The sequence below is a fragment of the Triticum aestivum genome, chromosome 7D, assembly GCF_018294505.1.
Source record: "Triticum aestivum cultivar Chinese Spring chromosome 7D, IWGSC CS RefSeq v2.1, whole genome shotgun sequence".
Lineage (NCBI taxonomy): Eukaryota > Viridiplantae > Streptophyta > Magnoliopsida > Poales > Poaceae > Triticum > Triticum aestivum.
The window spans coordinates 593,395,882-593,416,909 of record NC_057814.1 but is presented as its reverse complement, the minus strand read 5'-3'; the positions used below and the strand labels follow the sequence as shown (position 1 = coordinate 593,416,909).

The window sequence follows — 21,028 nt, the reverse complement described above, 5'->3', positions numbered from 1 at the left end:
AATGCATATCCACTGCCATTGTGTGCTAGTTATCTCTACTACTTAAGAAAATGTAAGGTTCCATGTTTCACTTTTGTTCTCACCATCCTTTCGTCCAACCATCCTCGAAGGATAATCAATCACCTTAATTTACATACCTTCAGAACCAATTTCATTTTAAATTACTTACCAAAATTCTTATCAAAATATAAGGAAATCACAGGTAGGATTTGATTTTACACAATCACATTAATATGGGCAGGTAAATCACTAGATAACGTTAACGTACTAGAATATTTATATCCCGTTGCAACGCATGGGCATTATCCTAATAAAAATGCCTAAATACAGTGATGATTTAGCTAGTTGGTGACGGCTAGATCAGAATACTAAGTTCCTTCGACATACTTCTTTCGGGACTCCCAGTCATATTGCTAGCACTCGGAGGATAGCTCCTATCAATTCTAAGCTTTACCTTTTAATTTTAGCAGCTCTCTGAGATTCGGACTAGAGAAAATGCTCCAAGTGAAATTAGCAAACCCCGACTCCGCCGAAGAGTGTAGAAAAATATCCAAGAGTCAGCATTGGAGATGCCCTAATAGAAAAATATCCAAGAGTGTAGGATGGCAAGCATTGGAAAGGTTTTGTATTTAAACAACGGTTGTTGCCAACAGTTACTGAAACGACCATGGTCATGTGTTTGGAACTGCCTCTGATCATGGTTTTCTTAAGCAAATAACAATATTTATCTAAAAAATGAAGCAAATAAAATTTTGGTGTATGTACAAGTTTATTTGCTACAGTGTATCAAATCCCTAAATTACATAGGAATTGGATTCACAAAGAGGATCTCAATAGTTTCACGAAGACGTGTGCTGAATGTGAATGCATCGTTTCCCCCGCCATAATATAGAGGGAAGCTTAGAGCAAGGTTGATAACCCTCTGCACCGCTGGGAGCAACGCTCGATCTCCAAAACGTGCTTGGTTCAGACTTTTCCAACCATCTTCAATTAGTGACCCGATCTTTGCAATGGCAACCTCCCTTGTGACCCCATGCTCTGCCATGTAACACTCCACGGAGCTCGCCGCGCCCCCCTTGCTCTTTACACGCTACATTCACGTATGTTTAGCAATTTCAGACCAAAATACGAATTAGATATGCATTTCCATATGGTTGCTATATATCCTTTCCTACTAGAAACAAAGCTTAGTTAAATCCAAGGGGACACGTACATTAAAGGCAGCAATGTCATTCATGAAGCGGGCAATCTTCCCACTTGCTATGATGGCATCAGGGAGACCAACTACCCAGTCCAGCGCCTCCTTTGGCATTGCATCGCCCATGGCAGCCATGCCACACACAGATACTGTTGGAACACATATGGTCATGACACCCAGATTCACCTGCTCGTCAAAGCTTGGTTTGTGACACTTGTGTGTCCATTGGGCTTCTTGAAGATAGTAACTGAATTGATTTTGGAACTGTACACAATGAAGCAAAATTGCTCCACAAAATTATCAACTAATTAATTCAGAAATAACGACATTAATTGTCTTGTAGTACAAGAGTACTATTAAAGCATCTCAATTACAACGCTTTAATAAATTTACCCATCAGAGTATTAAAACATGGCTAAAAATATAGCCATGGGATGGTTACCCGATGTATAAGAACATGGCTAATTTACAAGTTGTATTCTTGAATTATTTTCCAATGCGTATGTGCTTAGTTTGGTGTAGCTCAACTTATTTCATTTAGTTGGATCTTACGTGGACACTTAAGGGGCAACAAGGGGAAAATTAAAAGGGATGAGGATGAGGGATCCACATATGATGAGAATATGCATAGGACTATGTGCCTAGCACCGGTTCTTTCTGGAGACACCAAAATCATCTCTCTCTCTCTCTCTCTCTCTTAATTGCCCTATCGCATCATTTTTTACATACCATGGCTTAGCACCGGTACAAGCTTAACAAAAGCTTAGGCAATTTGACCCTGTAAATAATTCAAGAATAGAAAGTAGATGCAAGAAATAAAATCAACTAGAGTATTTTGTTAGAGCATGTATAGTGGTTTCTGAACCTAAAAATGATGAAATCATAGTAGTATGCACTCCCTCTATTAAAGAATATAAGGTGTATTAATATTCAAAAAATTCAAACTATTCTATGTTGCACAGAATATAGAGAGGAAAATATCAATAACTACGGTACCAAATCAGTACCATTAGATTCACTTCACATATATTTTCATATTTTGTTTATTTGGTAGTGTAGATGTTGATATAATTTTCTATACACTCGTTCAAACATAGAAATGTTTGACTTTGTAAAAACTAATACACCTTATATTTTGGAATGAAGGGGGTAATCAGTTACTCCTATTATTTTATGTTACTTTGTTAAAAAACAATTTTGCGGCTCTTAAAATATATGATATTTAATTTAATTTTGAGAAGCCAAACCTTTTTCTTCTCTATCTTCCAGGTGAGTAGTTATGTTAGTGGCATCGCTAAAGGGGGGATGATATATATGAACCCACTATGTGTGCCTTATGTCTCTCCTATAGGTCAAACATGTTCAGAATCGATTGGATATATACCATATCATAAAATAAACTTGTCAGAATCACCCTAATAATCATACTAAAATTTCAATCTCAAATTAATCTAACTAGAACACAAGTTTTGATTTTCAAAGTATTTCAATTATTTAAACTATGTTTTTTATTCTATTTTTATGGGGCTTGGTCTAAATATAGGTATTAGTGAACCTAAAATATTTGATCAATTGTATGCCTATTTTAACGTTATATATATTGACTTATATACTAATATTTAATATATTTTTGTCATGCATATATCTTCCTAGAAAATTATGTCTGGTCAAACTGTAAAAGACATGTAAGATTCCCTACCAAGGTGAACTGTTCTTAATATATTATGCACACAAGGTAAACATGATAACCTATTAAATGAGAGTGTTTAGAATGTCTGAACTTGCAAAACCTGCTAGTACTAGAGATGAGATACCTATGGCGTACCTGCTTCTTGATGTAGGCGATTTTGTAGTTGCCACTGGTTGCCATTTCATCGCCAATCTCCTTAATGTTCCCCAACAATTCTTTATAGAACCTTTTCAGGTACTCTGGTAGAAGAGAAATAGCACTCCCATCCCATCTATGTACATGGTAAATTGCAATGCATGCAAATAAGCCAGAGAAGCGAGTTAGACCACTGCAAATACTTAGTAGTGCAAGAGAGTTCAACACTTTCATCGATAATTGGGCATTAGCCCATCTAGGAATCAGAATAGGAAAATCCAACCTTTGTGCGGCTTCATGTAGCATTTGGCATTCCTCTATGGTCGCATGGTCATCATGTGTGTCATCCATGATGGTAAGTAGTACATTAATTTTGGCAGAGATAACTCGTGCAAGCCCAAAATGCTCCTCGTAGTGCACCACAAAGGACCAAAGGTAGTTCTCCACCACACGATCTCGAACATAACTAAGCCCGATGAATTCAGAAAGTTCCTTCCACCACCTGTGAATAAATTAAATAGTTACTTGGGGTTAGATTTTTTTAGCTGGATTTAGGTGAACTGAAACACATTGTTTATAGGTTCTACTATTTGGTGAGTATGCCTGTGAAGGAGCCACGATGAGTCCTCAACATTTTAAGAAATTAATTGCTTATTGGATATAAATGAAGATCAGGCTAGCATGTACTTTGTCATAGACTTGAGTTCCTTCAAGTGGAGATGTTGGTGAAGGTTGAAATCAAGCTTAGCAAGCTCTAGTAGAATTGGGTTATGCCCTTCATCTTCTTTGTATTCGGAGATAAAATGCACTGTTTCTACCCTCCTGTATGTCCTTGGCAGTGGAAGGTGCAGAGCACGTTTGACTTGCTTCGCTAACGGGGACTTGAGACTACCCCTCATTGATTTAAGATGATGCCTTGCAAAAGCGATAGCTTCTTCCAATGATGTCTCACCATGTACCAGAAGATGAGCCGCGTTGTATAAACTTAATAGTCCTCTTGGTTCTTTAGTAATATCCTCTCTAAGGCTTCCATTTTCATCCTTGAATTTGTCAAAAACATCTACATGATGGACACAATTAATTAATGCTAACATTGTCAAGTATACATGCCAAAAATGGCTGATGCTTGCTCTGAATCACCTAAGGGCTAAAATGCATGTTGCATCCTCCAGGTTTCTTTTATCATTGAGTATTGCATTATATAGCAGGTAGATACCTGGAGATATCCAACATCCATGCTCCCTAAGCAGGCGAAACCTAAGAGCAACATCGTGGAGATTGTAGCTGCTAAATTCACTCTCGAGGATTTCGCTTAATGCTGTGTTGATCTGTTCTTCAAAGTGGTGATCTAGTCCAAGATGTTGGAGTACATCCACTAACATCATTTTCCGCACCGCCCGGTTGCAACCCTTAAAGAGCATGCATACCTCCTCCTTCAACTTTATGACCCTCACTCTCATCCATTCCTCACAACTCTGCATGCATGAATGTAATAGCCGAGACTGCTTAACCAAAGAGATCACTTAATCAAAAGATACAATAACATGTAAATATAAACTTATGTAGCATACTACAGAAAACTAATATTGGATGGCACATGGAGTATCTGCTCCCGGGTGCATATGCACCTGGCCTCATAACGAAAGGTTTATCAAACCACCAGTGTTGAATATAATATATCAAAGTTTGAAATTTTGACCGTATTCCCTTACAGAAAACTATATCTAGTCAAAGGAAGATTGCAAATTGCATAGCCGTTCATTACACTCCGACAAATTTATTGTTTCTTAATCTAATTCTTTTACAAGACATAATCAAATATGACATGCTTGTACTCGGACAAAACAGCTTAACAGAGCTCAATAATCACACCTGTTACAGTATATGTGGATTGCACTAGCCCTTTCCATCAGTTCGGACTTTTGGTTGCGTTGGCTAGTGCATGAAGCTTAACATGGTATCGGAGCTAAGGTCTTGAGTTCAAGTCCTGGTTTGCGCAATTTATTAAAAATTGTTGTTGCCCCCCTTTGTGTCCACGTATAGGCCTCTTGAGTCATACGTGAGTTCCGCGCGCCGTCGCTCTCTTCCGGTTGCACGTGTTGACTTGTCTTCCCCGTCACACGTGAGAGGGGGTGTTACAGTATATGTGGATTGCACTAGCCCTTCCCATCAGTTCGGACTTTTGGTTGCGTTGGCTAGTGCATGAAGCTTAACAACACCGACCTAGAACACCTACAGACATAAAGAACCAAAGACGTTGGACTCTAGGTGTGTACTACATTTTTTCAATCGGACTTAGGCCCCTGTGCAGCAGTAGCGATAAGTTCTAGCATTGCATAGTGCTGGTGTGTGTACTTGCGGGTCCCATCCAGCAAACAAAATAACCTAGATTTGTTGACAAGAATAATTCTGGCCGACGGGAATATGCAACAAAGACTTTGCTTCATATACAAAAAAGGATATTGCTTCAAAAACTGTGTTCCATAAAAATTACAAGTAAACAATTTTTCTCCTTTTACTGCAATAATTAGAAGCCGGATTCAATTCTAAAGACACATTTGATTAAATTGAATTTGTAATGTCCAATGTTCGTCCTTACTGTTTTAACTGATTTTCATTGAATGATACTCCCTAAGCTATCGTTTAGTGTTGACCAACTTTGGACCAAAAAACCGAGTTGTCTACCAGAAAAGGGTAATACGATTAGATTCGGATTTGAACGATATTTTCAACAGTATACTTACTACAAAACATATACCTCGTCTTTTCTTAGTTAAATCAGCGACCAAAGTTAGACTTCAAATCGACAGGGCCTTGTATATGTTTACAATTCTCCAGTGGTATTAGTATTTTTTTTTGTTGAGCATGTATAGATACTACTTCCTCCGTAAAGAAATATAAGTAATGATCTAAACACTCTTATATTTCTATATAAGAGGGAATACTCACTAACGGGACCTTCATGGTTTACCTAAATTGTGGTGCCCAAAACCAGGTGACCCAGGAATTCCGAATTATTTTTCTCAACAGATGAATTAAATAAGCACCAACTTGCACTTGCCGCCCGGCAAGTACTGTGCATTTGTCTTGGAGCAAAAAGCATCGTTGCCCTGTATAGAATACATGCAGCCTAGTGACCGTCCAAATTTTTTAATTGCAAATGGTCTCTTGGACTAGGGCTAGTGACCATGTCAAAAGCTAGTACAACTGCTACCAGCAAACAAGCTGCAGCTGGCACCCTAATTAAAAAGAACAAACAACTTATTGCAAGTAAATAATACTACTAACAAATAATGGTTGGCCGCCGTAGTAGATTCGCATGCATCACGGAGAACATTATTTTAGCATAGTGACCAAATATAGTAGCATACTGGTACTCGGACAAAACAGCTGAACGGAGCTCAATAATCGCACCGGCCGAGAACACAAACAGGCATAAGGAACCAAAGATGATGGACTCTAGGTGGAGAATGCAGAGACTATAAATTTTCAATTTGACTTGGGCCCCTGTGCACCTACCAACAGTGATAGGTTCTAGGCTTACATGGGGGAGGTATGTGTACTTGCGGGTTCCACCCAGCGAACAGAACATATATAGATTGTGTGATCAGAATAAGTTTGATCCACTTCCATATGCAACAAGACATTTCTTCATTTAAAAATAAATAAATAAACAGGATATTGTTTCAAGAACTGTGTTCCATAAAAATACCCTTTAACCTATTTGTCTTTTTACTGCAATAATAGGAAGCAGGTCTCAATCCTAAGTAGACACATTTGATGGAAATGAATTATCATCTTTCCATGTTAAGCGTCATCATATATCAGGTCTAACTTTGACCACCAATTCAACAAAAAGATACGGGTTATATACCACAAATAGTATGACATTAAATTATATTCGCATATGAAAGGTGTTTCCAATCGTATACTTACTGCAAAACACGAGGCTAATTATCTTAGTTAAATCGGTAAAAAGTTAGACTTGAAATTGCCAGGGCCTTGTACACCGATTCGGAGGGGACTAATGTTGTTTATGTTTTGCTAATGTTATTGGTAATATTTTGTTAAGATGTATATATTACTTTCAAATGGGACCTACATGCTTCACTATAAATTTTTATGCCTAAAACCAGCTGATCCCAGAGTTCCCAAAGAACAAATTAGGGTTTTTTAGGGGTAAAGAACAAATTAGGTGAGAACCAGCTTTCACTAGCGGGCCGGCAAGTAACGTGCATTTGTCTTATAGCAAAAAGCGTCATCGCTCTGTAGAAAAGCATGCCGCCAGAGACTGTCCACAATTTTTTTATTACAAATGGTCTCTTGAACTAGGGCTAGTGACGTGTCAAATTAAAAGCTTAGTACTCCCTCCGTAAACTAATATAAGAGCGTTTAGATCACTAAAATAATGATCTAAACACTCTTATAGGAGTATTAGTTTACAGAGGGAGTACCACGAAACAAACTGCAGCTAGCACCCTAAGAGAGCAAAATAACTTATTGGAAGTAAACAACTGCAAATCATGGCTATCCAGGGCGAACAGAAGAGGTTCGCCCTCACGAAGATCAAATATACACTAAAAATCATCGCAAAAAAATACAGAGTATAAACTATGTTTTGGAGCACTTACGTCAATCAGTTTGAGCGAGGAGTGAAATGTGAACTTCAAACCCTAGATTCGAGAGGTCTCTCTTACCTGCAGTGGTTGTGGCTCATAGTTGATGAAGAAGTCACCCCAGACTGAGGGCTCAAAGCTGGACGGCTTCCCTGGAGTGGTTGCACCTCTTGACGCCATGAAGTATATGTTTGCCGTGTTCGCTAGATTGTTTCGCCAAGGACAAGGCAACCTGCAGCCTTTAAATAGAACATGTGTACCTGCAGCTGCAGTAGTAGCCAGCGAGCTAGAGATTAAATTTATCATGAAAGAGACACTAGATAGGCATAAGCATTTCAACAACTGAAAAACAAAGTCTCCCGGGTGGCTCTCGGGCAACTCCGGAGGCCATCCCCGACACCCCAAAAAAATGACCTTACAGCCGCCCTGCCCCTCGCAGTTGCGAGTGGTAGCCGTCGGTACTGACGTTAGTGGCGGGGCCCTCTTGCCTTCGCACTCCCCTGTTGTGATCAATGAAGCCTATCAATTTAACTTGTCGTGGTGCAAACAGATGAGCGACAAGGGATGATCTACAATGAGTCAAGATCGGAGAAGCACTGAAGACAAGGGTCAAGATTAGAAAGAGATTGTTAGAGATAATCTTGAGAAGTTTAATTAGTCTTGTAATTAGCTGGGTACGTGAGTTAGTATGGGGCTATGTGTCCAGCCCGTTTGTACTAGGATGCATGTCCGGCTAGGATTAGCAGCTGGCAATGGTCTACGTGATAGGAATTAGTATTTGACATGTTGTGGTAGGAGTCCGGTTTGGAGTCTTCGGTCGTAGCTAGCAGTGTCCGTGTGTGGGCTAGTACGTCTAGGTTGTCAAAGGTCGGTGGCTGCCTATGCATATATATGTAGCAGGGAGACATCAGATTGCATCACCGAGTAAAGAGGGAAGAGTAAGGCACGACAGGTGCCTTTGGCGAAAGTTTTTATGTGCGTGTGTTCTCGTGATTTGATGTGATCGATCCTGTGGGTGAGTTCCAACATCCCCACCCTTCTTCACCACTGCCAACCTTACTTGTATGGTTGTCTCCTCCTCTCTTGTCGCCACTCAACGCGGCGTGGCCATGGATCCGCTTTCCTTTGTGCTCCATGCAGGGTTTGTTGGTGATCCTTGCTCGGGCGACCAATATATATGGCATTCCACCTTCAATTCGGGATGGCCCTCCTCCCCTTTGTGTTATTGTTGTGTTAGTTGTCGGTGCTAGTTTCCCTCGCCATGCCCATGACATGTCGGATCTAGTTTGTTCAATGCAATCAACACTTTGTATCCTCACATTCATAAATATACAGCTATAAGAATGATGTATGTCTATTATCCATTCGGGGGACTAAACATGTGTCAAACAGATGTGCGTTGTCCTCCACGATGTCCCTACGGGCACCACAATTTCTTCTAGTCTCCAAGACCCTAACTTTCATCAAAGACCAATATGTCGTGAATCCCGTCGACGGTATACATGGACAATGAGTCCTTCTACAAGGCTCTACCCGAGGTTTTACATGGTCGGAAATCAAGAGTGGTTGTAGGAGACATCACGATAAATTCGGTATTCCAACCAAATAGGGATCTCTTTCGTTAATCAATGCGATCTTGGAGTCCAATATGGTTCATCCTGGCCTGGTGGCCAAGAAATTACACAAATAACGAGATGTATGGCTATGCAAAAAGACATCTCTCAAGCAACTCACAAGCTTTGGCAAATTACGGTTTTAACATCTTCAACCACAAATTCGTCTTGTAATCCTTTTGATATTATAAAAAGATCAACACAAGGTATAGTAAGCATGGTTGCTACCCACGTTATGGGCATGTAGTTGGGTAAGAAGTGTCTTGCTTCTCTTTGTTCACATCAAACTATCCCTGACATAATCCCTGTATCTCCACACAAACATGTTTTATGTATACCCTTGTACACATGATCGACGCGATTTGTGGTTTAGTCATGGATGTGAGCGTAGGAAGTCAGACTCCAATGTCATGTATTCCAACATTAGTTGAGTTGGTGCCTCCATCTACCTCTCATACTCTACACATCGGGAACATGCAGATGGACGATGGATCGATGTGCACCACGCTACTGATGGGTCTTCCCGGGTGGCAACACCATAAATCATATGAGCCGGATGAATACAAAGATCATGCTAGTTCCATAAATCACATGATATTCATTATATTATGAGAAAAGTATATTTTTTCCCATCAAGTTTACCGAAAGTCTGCATCTAGTCCATCGGCTTTGTTAGGGCTACATTTCTTCCCACAAGTATCAAAAACGGAAAAATGTATTCCAAAACCAGATTAGAGGACAAAATCAGCCACCTCTGAGCTGTTTTCTCTCTCCTAATTGCCACGCTGGATGCATCGTCGGTCCAGTGACATACTAGTTCAAAGGAATGCCACTGCTATGCACCAAGCTCCTCAACCCCGTCCAGAGAGGCAGGGAGCACCGTCTCAGGTGCACCACTGCCATGGACGTTGGCATGGCTTCCCTCGATCCATGGGGAGGTGGTTGCGGCCATACATACCACGGGCACGGCTGATCCCGCCCTTTCCTCATGGTAGCAACACTTCCATTACGACAGAGGCGAGGTCATCACAGCCTAAATATCACCCTCCTCATCTCCAGCGACGAGGACGATGGAGCGGATGCCGCTACCACAAATATGTCATTGTTTGTGTTGGTTAGCGGCAGCAGGGATGCAATGAGATCCTCCTCCGTGGCTCCACTGGCGCTCTACCGTTGACCCCATATATGTCCATGCCACCCTCGCTAATGCACTCCTTCACGTATTTCATCTCCAACATTGCCTACTCTTGTTCCAGTCCTGGCAGAGGTAGAGATGGAACTACGCCCCCGTCACCCCGAGCTGCATGATGTTGCCGCGTGTCACCCCTTGTCATTTTCCTCCTCCGACTCCTGCACGATGACCGTATTCGGAGGCAAAGCATGCCGCTCTAGGCTTTTCCCCGCATGGCAACGGCGGTGGAGATCGACGAGGTGGTCGGCTTGGTATCGTAGAACACACACACACACACACACACACACACACACACACACACAGAGAGAGAGAGAGAGAGAGAGAGAGAGAGAGAGAGAGAGAGAGAGAGAGAGAGAGAGAGAGAGAGAGAGAGAGAGAGAGAGCAGAGCCAAAATAACCTAACGGAAATGTCCAATATGGCAAATGAGGAGCCATAACACCGGTGGCACGTACGCGGTTTTCTCCTCATTTCTGGTTTCGAAAGTGTGTATGGTTTTGAAACATGAGGGAGTAATTCTCATCCAAATAAGATTAGGGCCTGGTTGTCAACTTCTGGTAAACTTCTAATAACGTTATTTAGACAGGCCAGCGGCTCTTATTATGCTGCATAAAGAATTGAAGATGTATTGTAGTCAATGTTTTAAATAGCGGGCTATTGCCAAATAGCGGCGGACCTCAAAATCAGCTATAGCGGAGCTATAGCGGGCTATAGCAGGCTATAGCGGGCTATAGCAGGCTATAGCGGGCTATTTGTATATGGGACCATTTAGCGGCACCCTAGTGAAAAGGCTATATAGCGGGCTATAGCGGAGCTATAGCCGGCTATTTAAAACATTGACTGTAGTATATACATATGCTGAAGATTCGCATATGTTATCATACATTGCTACATGGATATTACATGCTTTCTGTATCACTGCGAGCCCATAGTTTTCAAGCTCCCATGTGGAATAGCTCTGAGTTGCAAGTCACACCTTCTACTTACCGCCAGCCCAAATTTCTCGGACATATCAAATGTATCAAGGTTAGTCCCAATAGGAAACATCCACTCTAAGTGATAAAGAAGATATGCCAATGTGATGTTTACAGTCGATGTTCCGAACAACATGCCAGGGCACTGTCGTCGTCCAGCTCCGAAGGGAATGAACTCAGAGTATGTTCCGTTGTAATTTATGTTGTTGTTCTCAAACCTTTCTGGCTTAAACTCCTCAGGATTTTCCCAAGATCTTGGATCTCTGGAAATTGCGAAGACATTAACATATACATTGGTACCTTTAAACATGTCATAACCCATGATCGTACAGTCCTCCCTAGTCATGCGGGGGACTAGAGGACCGGGCGGATGCAATCTAAGGACCTCCTTGATGACCATCTGCATGTAGTGTAGGTCACCAAGGACGTTGTTCGTAATGACAGCTCCATGTTGACCTACCACCTCTCGGACCTCTAATTGTGCCTTAGCCATAGCTCCGGGATTGTTCATGAGCTCTGACATAGCCCACTCTAAAACAGTTGATGTGGTATGCGTGGCTGCCGCAAACATGTCCTGGAAACCACAGTATGGACAACAAAAAATTAGTATGAAACAATAGCACCCACGTTTCATGCATTTCCGGATATGCCATATATGCTACATCAACACTAATAGTTGCCTTGCCAGGAGCCCGGGGCATGGTTTTGAGAGACCAATTTTAAGATCCAGGGATGCGCTTAATATTTATTTTTCTATCATGTTGGGTTGGTTTTCTAGACTGTCCGGTTTGTGTATGGGTACTCCATAGACCATACATTATTTCTCCCAGTTTCTAATAAATACCCACTTTTCTTCCTTTTTATGAAATCCCCGGGGGGGGGGGGGGGGGGGGGGGGGGGGGATGGGGTTCGGGTAAAATCTACAATACATATTAATTTGACATGCCTCATTCAGATCGATTCCAGTCGCCGCTACGGTCACATCAATCCGTTATGGCTCGGACCCTCTTAGCAGCTGGATCCTTCGGGAAGCCATTGAATGGTTCATATTTTACCAGTAAGTCTTCCTACTTATTGTCACATTCAGGATCTGAAGTGCTCAGAATTTCAAAAAAATCTGCCTCACAAGAAAACCGTCCAAACATTTGATGTGGTCATCCCAGTCAGAAATGTGTATCTAATAAGGTCATACATATAGTTCATTTCTGCTTCGCAAAGAAAAAGCATAGTTCATTTTTGTCAATTTTTATTTAATTTTTATGCTCTGTGGAATGTGAATGAAACAAATAATTACCCGCGTTGATATATTTGGTGGTATAAGAAATTGGAAGGTTTAATTGCGCTCATAAAAAGTTAAAAGTCACTTGTTATGTAGTCCCTACGTCGCCAAAAAAGTATCGTAAGTTTAGTTCAAATGAGTCCATATTTAAACTAAAGTCATACCACTTATTTTGGGGCATAGGGAGTACTAGCGAACATCTTTCTTTAATTTTGTGAGGAATATCTACTCCCTCCATTTCATAATATAAGAGTGATTTTTACACTAATGTTCTTATATTATGGGACGGGGTAGCTAGGATGCTAACTTCTCTCACATGACGGAGGGAGTACTAGTGGACATCTTTGATATAATTAATGAGTTTGTACATCTATGTTACCCAGGCATCGTCGATGGGATCATGCATGGAGGCAGATCAGATCTGGTAATTTATAATTATGGTGAAACAATCAGTCTTAGGAAGTAAACTAATACTCACAAACAAGACGGCTCCCATAATCTCTTTGGTTAGAGGGAATTCCAGCGAGTCTTCCAGCTGCAGCCTGAGCAGTACGTCCAGCAGGTCCTCATCGTCGGTGCTGCCGCCGGCAACGCCGGCAGCCCGCGTGTCCTTGCGTTCGTCGATGATACCAGCGATGATGCGCTGTATGCGGCCGTAGCTCGTCCTCATGCGGCGCTCGCCGTTGCTGAGCCACCGCACGAGCCGCGACGACGGGAAGAGGTCGACGAGGCAGAAGCCGCCCACCAGCGCGAACGCCTCGTCCAACTCGCGGAGGTACTCGTCCTGCCGTGCAAACTTGCCGCCGAAAACCGCCCGGCACACGACGTCGTTGCTGAGCGCCCGCACCTTCTCACTGACGTTGACCGTGGCGCCGGCCGAGGCGGTGATGGAACGGACGAGGTTGCCCGCCTCCTCGGCCCTGACGCCCTCCATGCGTCTCACCTGCTTGGAGTTGAGGAGCTCCGTTACGCAGATCTTGCGCATCTGGCGCCAGTGGTCGGAGTAGGGGGCAAAGGCGATGCCCTTGCCGCCGCAGCCAAAGATGTCCTGCGTCGCGCTGCATGGCCGGCTAGCGAACGCACGGTCGTTGGTCTTCATCACCAGCGCTGCCGCCTCGGCGTTGGAGACTACCACGGTGGGGACTTCGCCTAGCCGGAGGAACATCAGCGGCCCATGCCGGCGAGACAGCTCTGTCATCGTGCGGTGCGGTAGGGCGCTGACGACGCGGTGGAGGCTGCCGATGATAGGGAGAGTCCATGGCCCAGGAGGCAGCTTCTTCTTGGACTTGTTCTTGCGGCTGGAGAGCTTGAGAAACAAAAGGGCCAGTACTGTGGAAAGGCTTATCAAGCACAAGCTCAACCACCCCGCCATGGCAGGCAGCTTGGCTTGTGCAGTGATGACAAATCTTGGGCTTTTGCAGCTTAGAGAGACGTGACATATATGACGACTAATCTTTGGCTTGCACAAGCTCAACCACCCCACCAAATTTGGTTCAAGAGCAAGCCCACGCAGCTGATCATTTTCTTGTATTTTTTAAGAGGCCTATGCAATGATGACTAGTCGTTTGTTTTTTTTTCTTCGAGAAAATTATACTTTTCGTCCCTCAACTGTTGGCGGAGTCTAAATTTGGTCCCTCAACTCTGAAACCGGACAACTTTCACCCCAAACTACTAAAACCGGACAAGGTTCATCCCTGGACACGGTTTTGACCGCTTTTGGTGCTGACTTTTGCCAGTTTTGACTCAAATTCGCGTACTTTCTTCAAATCCGTTTATTTATTGAGGTCTGCATACCATTTTCAAGTTCAAGTGTTTATTTTTTCAAAACCGCGTACTTTCTATAAAAGTTCATGAATTTGAAGAAGTACACGGATTTACTTTTCTCTTATTCTTTCAAATCACTACAGAGGGCAACCCTGAGTGGGATGGCCCCGGCAGATAAGGAATTGGTCGGCGACGGGGACGACGAGGCTCGCCGCGGAGGCGAGCTAGTGGAGGAGAGGAAGGAGGTCGACGGAGCGGGTCCGAAGCGTAGGGGGGCTAGAGGCAGTGGCGGAGCTATATTGAGGCCGGGGGGACGGGGGCGCTACACCCCCAGCCTTGGATCAATTCCTGAAGAATTTTTTTTGGAGGGCTTAGATTAGAAAAAAGATAGCATTTGCCCCCCCCCCCCCCCCAAATACTGATGATGTGTGTTTTGCCCCTAGTGATTTTCGGCTAGCTTCGCCACTGTCTACAGGGATTGTGGTGCGGCACAAGAACGGTGGAGGAATAGGCCCGGGTAAGACGGCGTCCTAGTGGCGAGTGTTAGGTCAGTGCATTCTTCCAAATTTGAACTTCAGAAATATTTCAGCCATAGTCGAAATCACGAAATTTGATTGAAAGTCAGTGGTTTCAGTTTTCACCTCGGCAAATGGGTCAAAATTTCCCCTTGAATTTGATTGAGAGACATCAAACCACATCTTTCTAAAATAATTAATTTAAAAATATGTGTATACAAACGTGATTGCAGAAATATTTTGCAGGAAATACAATACTTTTCATATGGTCTAAAATGAAAAAGTGCTCAACTTTCAAATTATTTGTCTCTTCAAAATGAACAAACTTTGATATTTGGATCATCTTCATTCGAGCTCGTATGCAACCTCGACAGCCAAACCAGTGCAGCGCAACGAATAACACCTCTTACCGAGTGCAACACTCGGCAAATGCCACCTTTTGTGAAGTTTTCTTTTGTCTAGTATTTTGTCCACGACACCCGGCAAAGCACATGCTTGCCGAGGTTTGCTTCTTTGCCGAGTGTTTCCCGGAAACCAATCGATGAGATTAGTCAGCGGCTATATGAACAGCCAGAGGCCAACCGTGGCTTGAGAGCAGAAATAATAAATCACGGCATAATGAGCATTGGAGTGAGTAAGTCCTTGCCGGTGGTGGTCGTCGGCCCTTGCGCCGGCATCGTCCATCTCTCCTCTTTCGACAGGTGCATAGCTCCTATTCCGGTCACGCTGCTCCTTGTCTTCGACCAACCAATCGACGGCCCCGTCGAGACCATCAAAAAAGCGCTGTCGCGGGCACTTGCGCACTACCCCCCGATGGCCGGCCGCCTCGCTGCCACCGGCGACGACGGGGAGCTCCACATCGCCTGCACCGGCGAAGGTGTCTCTTTCGTGGGTGCGGCAGTTAGCTGTGCCCTGGACGACGACGAGGTCACGACACCGGCGCTGCTCCTCGGCGACCTCGCCGTTGGCTACCCCGCCGAATACTGCGGCCTCAGCGACGCCTTTCTACTGATGCAGGTGACCGAGTTCTCGTGCGGCGGATTCGTCGTCGGCATGACATGGAACCACGTCATGGCCGACGCGGCGGGGATGGCGCAGTTCCTGCAGGCCGTCGGCGAGCTCGCTCGGGGGATGCCGGCGCCGGCCGTCGTTCCGGTCCGGTCCGAAATCGACGGCTCGCTGCCACGCCTCCCGCCAGCGATGGTCGCCGCTGTGAGGTCCCAGATGCGCATGGAAACGGAGGAACTGGCGAGCCTCGACGTCACCATCCCCTCGAGCTTGGTCGGCCGCATCAAAGCCGAGTGCGCCGGCGACTGCACGGTGTTCGAAGCCGTCGCGGCCGTGCTCTGGCGGTGCCGCACCCGCGCGGTCATCTCCGATTCCGATGCTGACACCGACGACCCTGCGCCCCTCGCCTTCCCAAGCAACGTGCGCGGCCTCGTCGGCGCCAAGGAAGGCTACTACGGCAACTGCGTCACCATGCATCAGGTCCAAGCGACAAGCGGCGCGGTGGCGAGCGGCGACATCAAGGACCTGGTGAAGCTCATCAAGCTTGCAAAGGAGAAGGCGTCGGACATATTCAGGAGCAGCAGAGATGCCGTCAGCGGCGGCGAGAGCGAGACAGATGCCGGCAGCAGTGGAGAGCAGCCGCAGCTGGCACCCCCATGCTCAAGGTACAACACGCTCAGTGTCACGAGCTGGAGGAACCTTGGGTTCGAAGCCGTGGATTTCGGGCGTGGGACGCCGGCGCGCGTGATGTGGAAGGCGCATCAGACGGTGGGTTTCATCTGCGTTGTGTGCCCGCCGTGCAAGGGGGAGGACGGCGTCAACGTCGTGTCCCTCTGCGTCAAGCCGGAGCACGCCGACGCCTTCGTGGCGGAGTTGGCCGCCCTCAACATATAATGCGAACTGCAGAGTGCATTTACAATTCCCAGCTTTTCACATTTCAAAATTCAAATCTCAATGTGAGATCATCTCTTTCTAACCTTCCATCATCGAAAGGAGCATCTGAACCCCGCCCCCCTCGCGTCGCTCGCGGAGCGAGCGACCGAGAGGATAACCCTAGCCGTATGTGACTAGACATGGCGATAAGGGCATGTATCTTTCTTAAAGGCATTGTTTGCGAAAATAGTCAAATTAGTCATAGGTAATGGATCTGGCGTAATTGTCTATATTCTGTACTTTGTTTCTTCCCTCGTCGCCCGTGTATCAACTTAATAAAGATGGTTGTGTGCATTATAATGATGCGGAAGCCTAGACTTTTAACTCCTTTTTTGAAACAAGAAAAGTAAATCTATAAATCACATAAGCAATGAGGAAGTGGAGATGAAATACCCAAGCGTAAGTTGCAAAGGATGACTGTGCTCCCATCATGCCCGGACAGTAGCTTTCTAGCTCCCGCGTGGCTTTAGGCATCTCCTACGCGGACCCACAAAATGCCTGTAACTTTTTTTTAGAAATGGAGGAGGACCCCCGGCCTCTGCATTGTTAATTTTCACCAGAAGCCACGTCGTCTCGATCTCTCTCGACTGGCTGGAACCGAGCGGAGCCTCGCCACAAAGACGTACGCCGCCGTCGGTACAACGGCGGAGATCCGTCATCCCCTCACCGGTCCGATCGGGGCGTTGGATCCGTAGCCACCGCCGTCACCATCTCCGCACAGATCAGCCAACCCCGCCGGATGGGGCGCTGCCACCGACGCCGTCCATCTCAGGGCCGCCGCTCCGCCGGCCAAGTAACTGCGGCCACCGCCGCGCGGCATAGGGTCGCTGCCCTCGGACTCCCACGAGAGGTGCTGTCCCTGCCGCCTCAGATGGGATCCCGCAGCCTCCGCCCGCCCAGGTGCCTTCGTCGCCGGGCCTGCTGCCATGAGGGGAGAGAGGCACGAGGAGGCGCGAGGGGTGGCCTGCGGCGCTAGGGTTGAGGGGCCCCTGTCGTCGCCCAGGGAAGGCGACGCGAGGGGAGGCGCCGTGAGGGGAGAGAGGCCTGTAATTGTATGGACCGAACTGTTCGAACGAATTTTGTCATCGAAAACGGTCTCATATTTGTACCTGGACGTGTCTGTCTGTCCGTTTTCCCGTACCATAATCTGGAAGAAAACCAGGTGGCTTTGCGGGCGTCTGAACCTCCGCCGCGTTGGACCCTGTCACCCCTGGTCCACCCAAAACCGAGGCAAAGCCTGTGCATTTGGAGCGGCCTGCATTGTTTTCATGCCAAAACCCACGCTTTCCGCACCCTCTTCGCTCCGATCATCGCCACCCTCCACCCCAATTCTAGGCTTTTTTTGTCCGTTGCCGCATGGACCTGTACCAAGACCTGCCAGAGCCGATGCAACTGGACGATCGAGAAGAAGATCAACCTCGAAGAGAAGGCAGAGAGATTCAACATCTTGATGGTGACGACCGAGAAGAAGATCAACCTCGAAGTGAAGAAGACCAACCTTGAAGAGAGGAAGGTTGAGCTCGCAGTCGCTTCTGACGATTCCAAGATGTTGACCATGAGAATGGATGAGTTGAATGTGGCGATGATCATGTGTTTCGTCCGTGTTAGGATGTTGAAGCGTTTAGTGGCTGAGATGGAGGCGACCAAGGAGGAGACAGCTTGTGAAGACATGGCTGATGAGTAGGAGGCGGAGGCAAAGTCAGCGAGAGGCTCGGACAACCAGTCTAGGTCGGAAAAAATGCTCTTTTTCCATGGACAATCAGACTAGTTCTTTTGTTATCGGGAGTATGTAGAACCTATAAAGAAATGGCTTTTGGAGGCCGAGCTCCATGGAGGCCTCCAAATGCAAAATTCAAAATTCATAAAAATTCATATTTTTACATTTTAAAAAATTCTGAAAAAAGACAAAGATAGATGAAGGCATAGTGCACAAGTGTGTAAATTTTTGGAGTGAAATTGTCGGTGTATAAAAGTAGGGGTCTTTCTGTACACCTTTACTTGTACACGGGCGGTCGTAGCCACACCTGCGGCCATGCTTGGCGGGGCAGAGGAAGGAAGGGTACGAAACTGCCAAGGCAGCATCCAAGCCAGAGGCATGAAGAGCAAAGGGGCAAGATGGACTTCTTGCCGGGGCGACCTACATAGCCCCGGCAAGAGCCTTGCCGGGGCGACTTGCCCAACACCAGCAAGGCCGCCACCCTTGAGCCTGAGAGTTCTGACACCATCGACAACGTCAAGACCAAGGCTCGGGAGCGCTTGCGTGGTGGCATGCAGATCTCTGTGAAGACCAAAGGCCCGCGAGTCTAGATGAGAACCAGAAGACGAAGAACCCCGGCAAGATCCTTGCCGGGGACGGCCGAAGACCCCCAGCAGGATCCTTGCCAGGGACACCCGCGAGACCCCGGCAAGACCCTTGCCGGGGGCATCTGTGAGGCCACGGCTAGGCCCGCACCCACCAACATTTCGCTGCCCCACGGCCGTTCCGACACGGCAATCCGCCCGTCAACTAGGCAAGCACCTACGTGGCGGCATGCAGCCTCTAGGCCAACTAATCAAGCACCTGCGTGGTGGCATGCAGATCTTCGTGAAGACCCTGTCACCGCACTAGCACAGCAACCAGCCAGCCAGCATGGCGCTGCATGCCTCGTCAGCTTGGACGCGCGTCGAAGCAAGGCAAGGCGGCGACGAACGGGACGAGCCCTGTTGCCGTCTGATAACCCACAAGTATAGGGGATCGCAACCGTTTTCGAGGGTAGAGTATTCAACCCAAATTTATTGATTCGACACAAGGGGAGCCAAAGAATATTCTCAAGTATTAGCAGCTAAGTTGTCAATTCAACCACACCTGGATAACTTAGTATCTGCAGCAAAGTATTTAGTACCAAAGTAATATGATAGTAGTGGTAACGGTAACAAAGGTAACAGTAGCAAAAGTAATATTTTTGGTGTTTCGTAGTGATTGCAACAGTAGCAACGGAAAAGTAAATAAGCGAAGAACAATATGTTAAAAGCTCGTAGGCACTAGATTGGTGATGGAGAATTATGCCGGATGCGGTTCATCATGTAACAATCATAACATAGGGTGACACAGAACTAGCTCCAATTCATCAATATAATGTAGGCATGTATTCCGAATATAGTCATACGTGCTTATGGAAAAGAACTTGCATGACATCTTTTGTCCTACCCTCCCGTGGCAGCGGGGTCCTAATAGCAACTAAGGGATATTAAGGCCTCCTTTTAATAGAGTACTGGAACAAAGAATTAACACATAGTGAATACATGAACTCCTCAAACTATGCTCATCACCAGGAGTGGTCCCGATTATTGTCACTTCAGAGTTGCCGGATCATAACACGTAGTAGGTGACTATAGACTTGCAAGATAGGATCAAGAGCTCACATATATTCATGAAAACATAATAGGTTCAGATCTGAAATCATGGCACTCGGGCCCTAGTGACAAGCATTAAGCATAGCAAAGTCATAGCAACATCAATCTCAGAACATAGTGGATACTAGGGATCAAACCCTAACAAAACTAACTCGATTACATGATAGATCTCATCGAACCCATCACCGTCCAGCAAGCCTATGATGGAATTACTCACGCACGGCGGTGAGCATCATGAAATTGGTGATGGAGGATGGTTGATGATGACGACCACGACGAATCCCCTTCTCCGGAGCCCCGAACGACTCAGATCAGCCCTCCCGAGAGGTTTTAGGGCTTGGCGGCGGCTCCGTATCGTAAAACGCGATGAATCTTTCTCTCTGATTTTTTTCTCCCCGAAAGCAAATATATAGAGTTGGAGTTGAGGTCGGAGGAGCTCCAGGGGGCCCACGAGGTAGGGGGGCGCGCCCTCCACCCTCGTGGACAGGGTGTGGGCCCCATGGTCTTCATCTTTTGCAAGGATTTTTTATTATTTCCAAATAGACGTTCCGTGGAGTTTCAGGTCATTCCGAGAACTTTTGTTTCTGCACATAAATAATACCATGGAAAGTCTACTGAAAACAGCGTCAGTCCGGGTTAGTTCCATTGAAATCATGCAAGTTAGAGCCCAAAACAAGGGCAAAAGTGTTTGGAAAAGTAGATACGACGGAGACGTGTCAA

General features: G+C 45.7%; 3 protein-coding genes across 4 annotated transcripts; 1 reads left to right on the top strand and 2 right to left on the bottom strand.

Annotated features, from left to right (window-relative positions):
* Window positions 1-701: 701 nt before the first annotated feature.
* On the bottom strand, window positions 702-7,894 carry LOC123168016 (tau-cadinol synthase). 2 transcript variants are annotated; one of them, XM_044585879.1, is made up of 7 exons: window positions 7,721-7,819; window positions 4,240-4,498; window positions 3,711-4,083; window positions 3,307-3,525; window positions 3,024-3,159; window positions 1,214-1,462; window positions 702-1,090 (listed from the first exon to the last, which is right to left on the bottom strand). In XM_044585879.1, exons 1-7 carry the CDS (start codon window positions 7,817-7,819, stop codon window positions 800-802), a joined length of 1,626 nt encoding a protein of 541 aa, XP_044441814.1. In that variant the 3' UTR covers window positions 702-799. The 2 variants fall into 2 exon arrangements, with proteins under 2 accessions (XP_044441814.1, XP_044441813.1); XM_044585878.1 differs by having other exon boundaries at window positions 3,024-3,525; window positions 7,721-7,894.
* Window positions 7,895-11,269: 3,375 nt separating this feature from the next.
* LOC123168839 (desmethyl-deoxy-podophyllotoxin synthase) lies at window positions 11,270-14,164 on the bottom strand. The gene is made up of 2 exons (XM_044586702.1): window positions 13,174-14,164; window positions 11,270-11,990 (listed from the first exon to the last, which is right to left on the bottom strand). The coding sequence occupies exons 1-2, from the start codon at window positions 14,065-14,067 to the stop codon at window positions 11,358-11,360; spliced, it is 1,527 nt and encodes a 508-aa protein (XP_044442637.1). The 5' UTR covers window positions 14,068-14,164; the 3' UTR covers window positions 11,270-11,357.
* Window positions 14,165-15,592: 1,428 nt separating this feature from the next.
* On the top strand, window positions 15,593-17,076 carry LOC123171362 (acyl transferase 15-like). Its single transcript, XM_044588894.1, has one exon. It carries the CDS (start codon window positions 15,593-15,595, stop codon window positions 16,874-16,876), a length of 1,284 nt encoding a protein of 427 aa, XP_044444829.1. The 3' UTR covers window positions 16,877-17,076.
* Window positions 17,077-21,028: the final 3,952 nt, after the last annotated feature.

Bases quoted from the DNA above. Each gene is read 5' to 3' on its own strand.
- LOC123168016 (XM_044585878.1), bottom strand. From the start codon at position 7,819: ATGGCGTCAAGAGGTGCAACCACTCCAGGGAAGCCGTCCAGCTTTGAG. The intron at 4,499-7,720 runs GTAAGAGAGACC...TCATGCATGCAG, and splicing joins ATGAGCCACAACCACTGCAG to AGTTGTGAGGAATGGATGAG. The intron at 1,463-3,023 runs GTACGCCATAGG...CATTGTGTACAG, and splicing joins TCGCCTACATCAAGAAGCAG to TTCCAAAATCAATTCAGTTA.
- LOC123168839 (XM_044586702.1), bottom strand. From the start codon at position 14,067: ATGGCGGGGTGGTTGAGCTTGTGCTTGATAAGCCTTTCCACAGTACTG. The intron at 11,991-13,173 runs GTGAGTATTAGT...TGTGGTTTCCAG, and splicing joins TTATGGGAGCCGTCTTGTTT to GACATGTTTGCGGCAGCCAC.
- LOC123171362 (XM_044588894.1), top strand. From the start codon at position 15,593: ATGAGCATTGGAGTGAGTAAGTCCTTGCCGGTGGTGGTCGTCGGCCCT.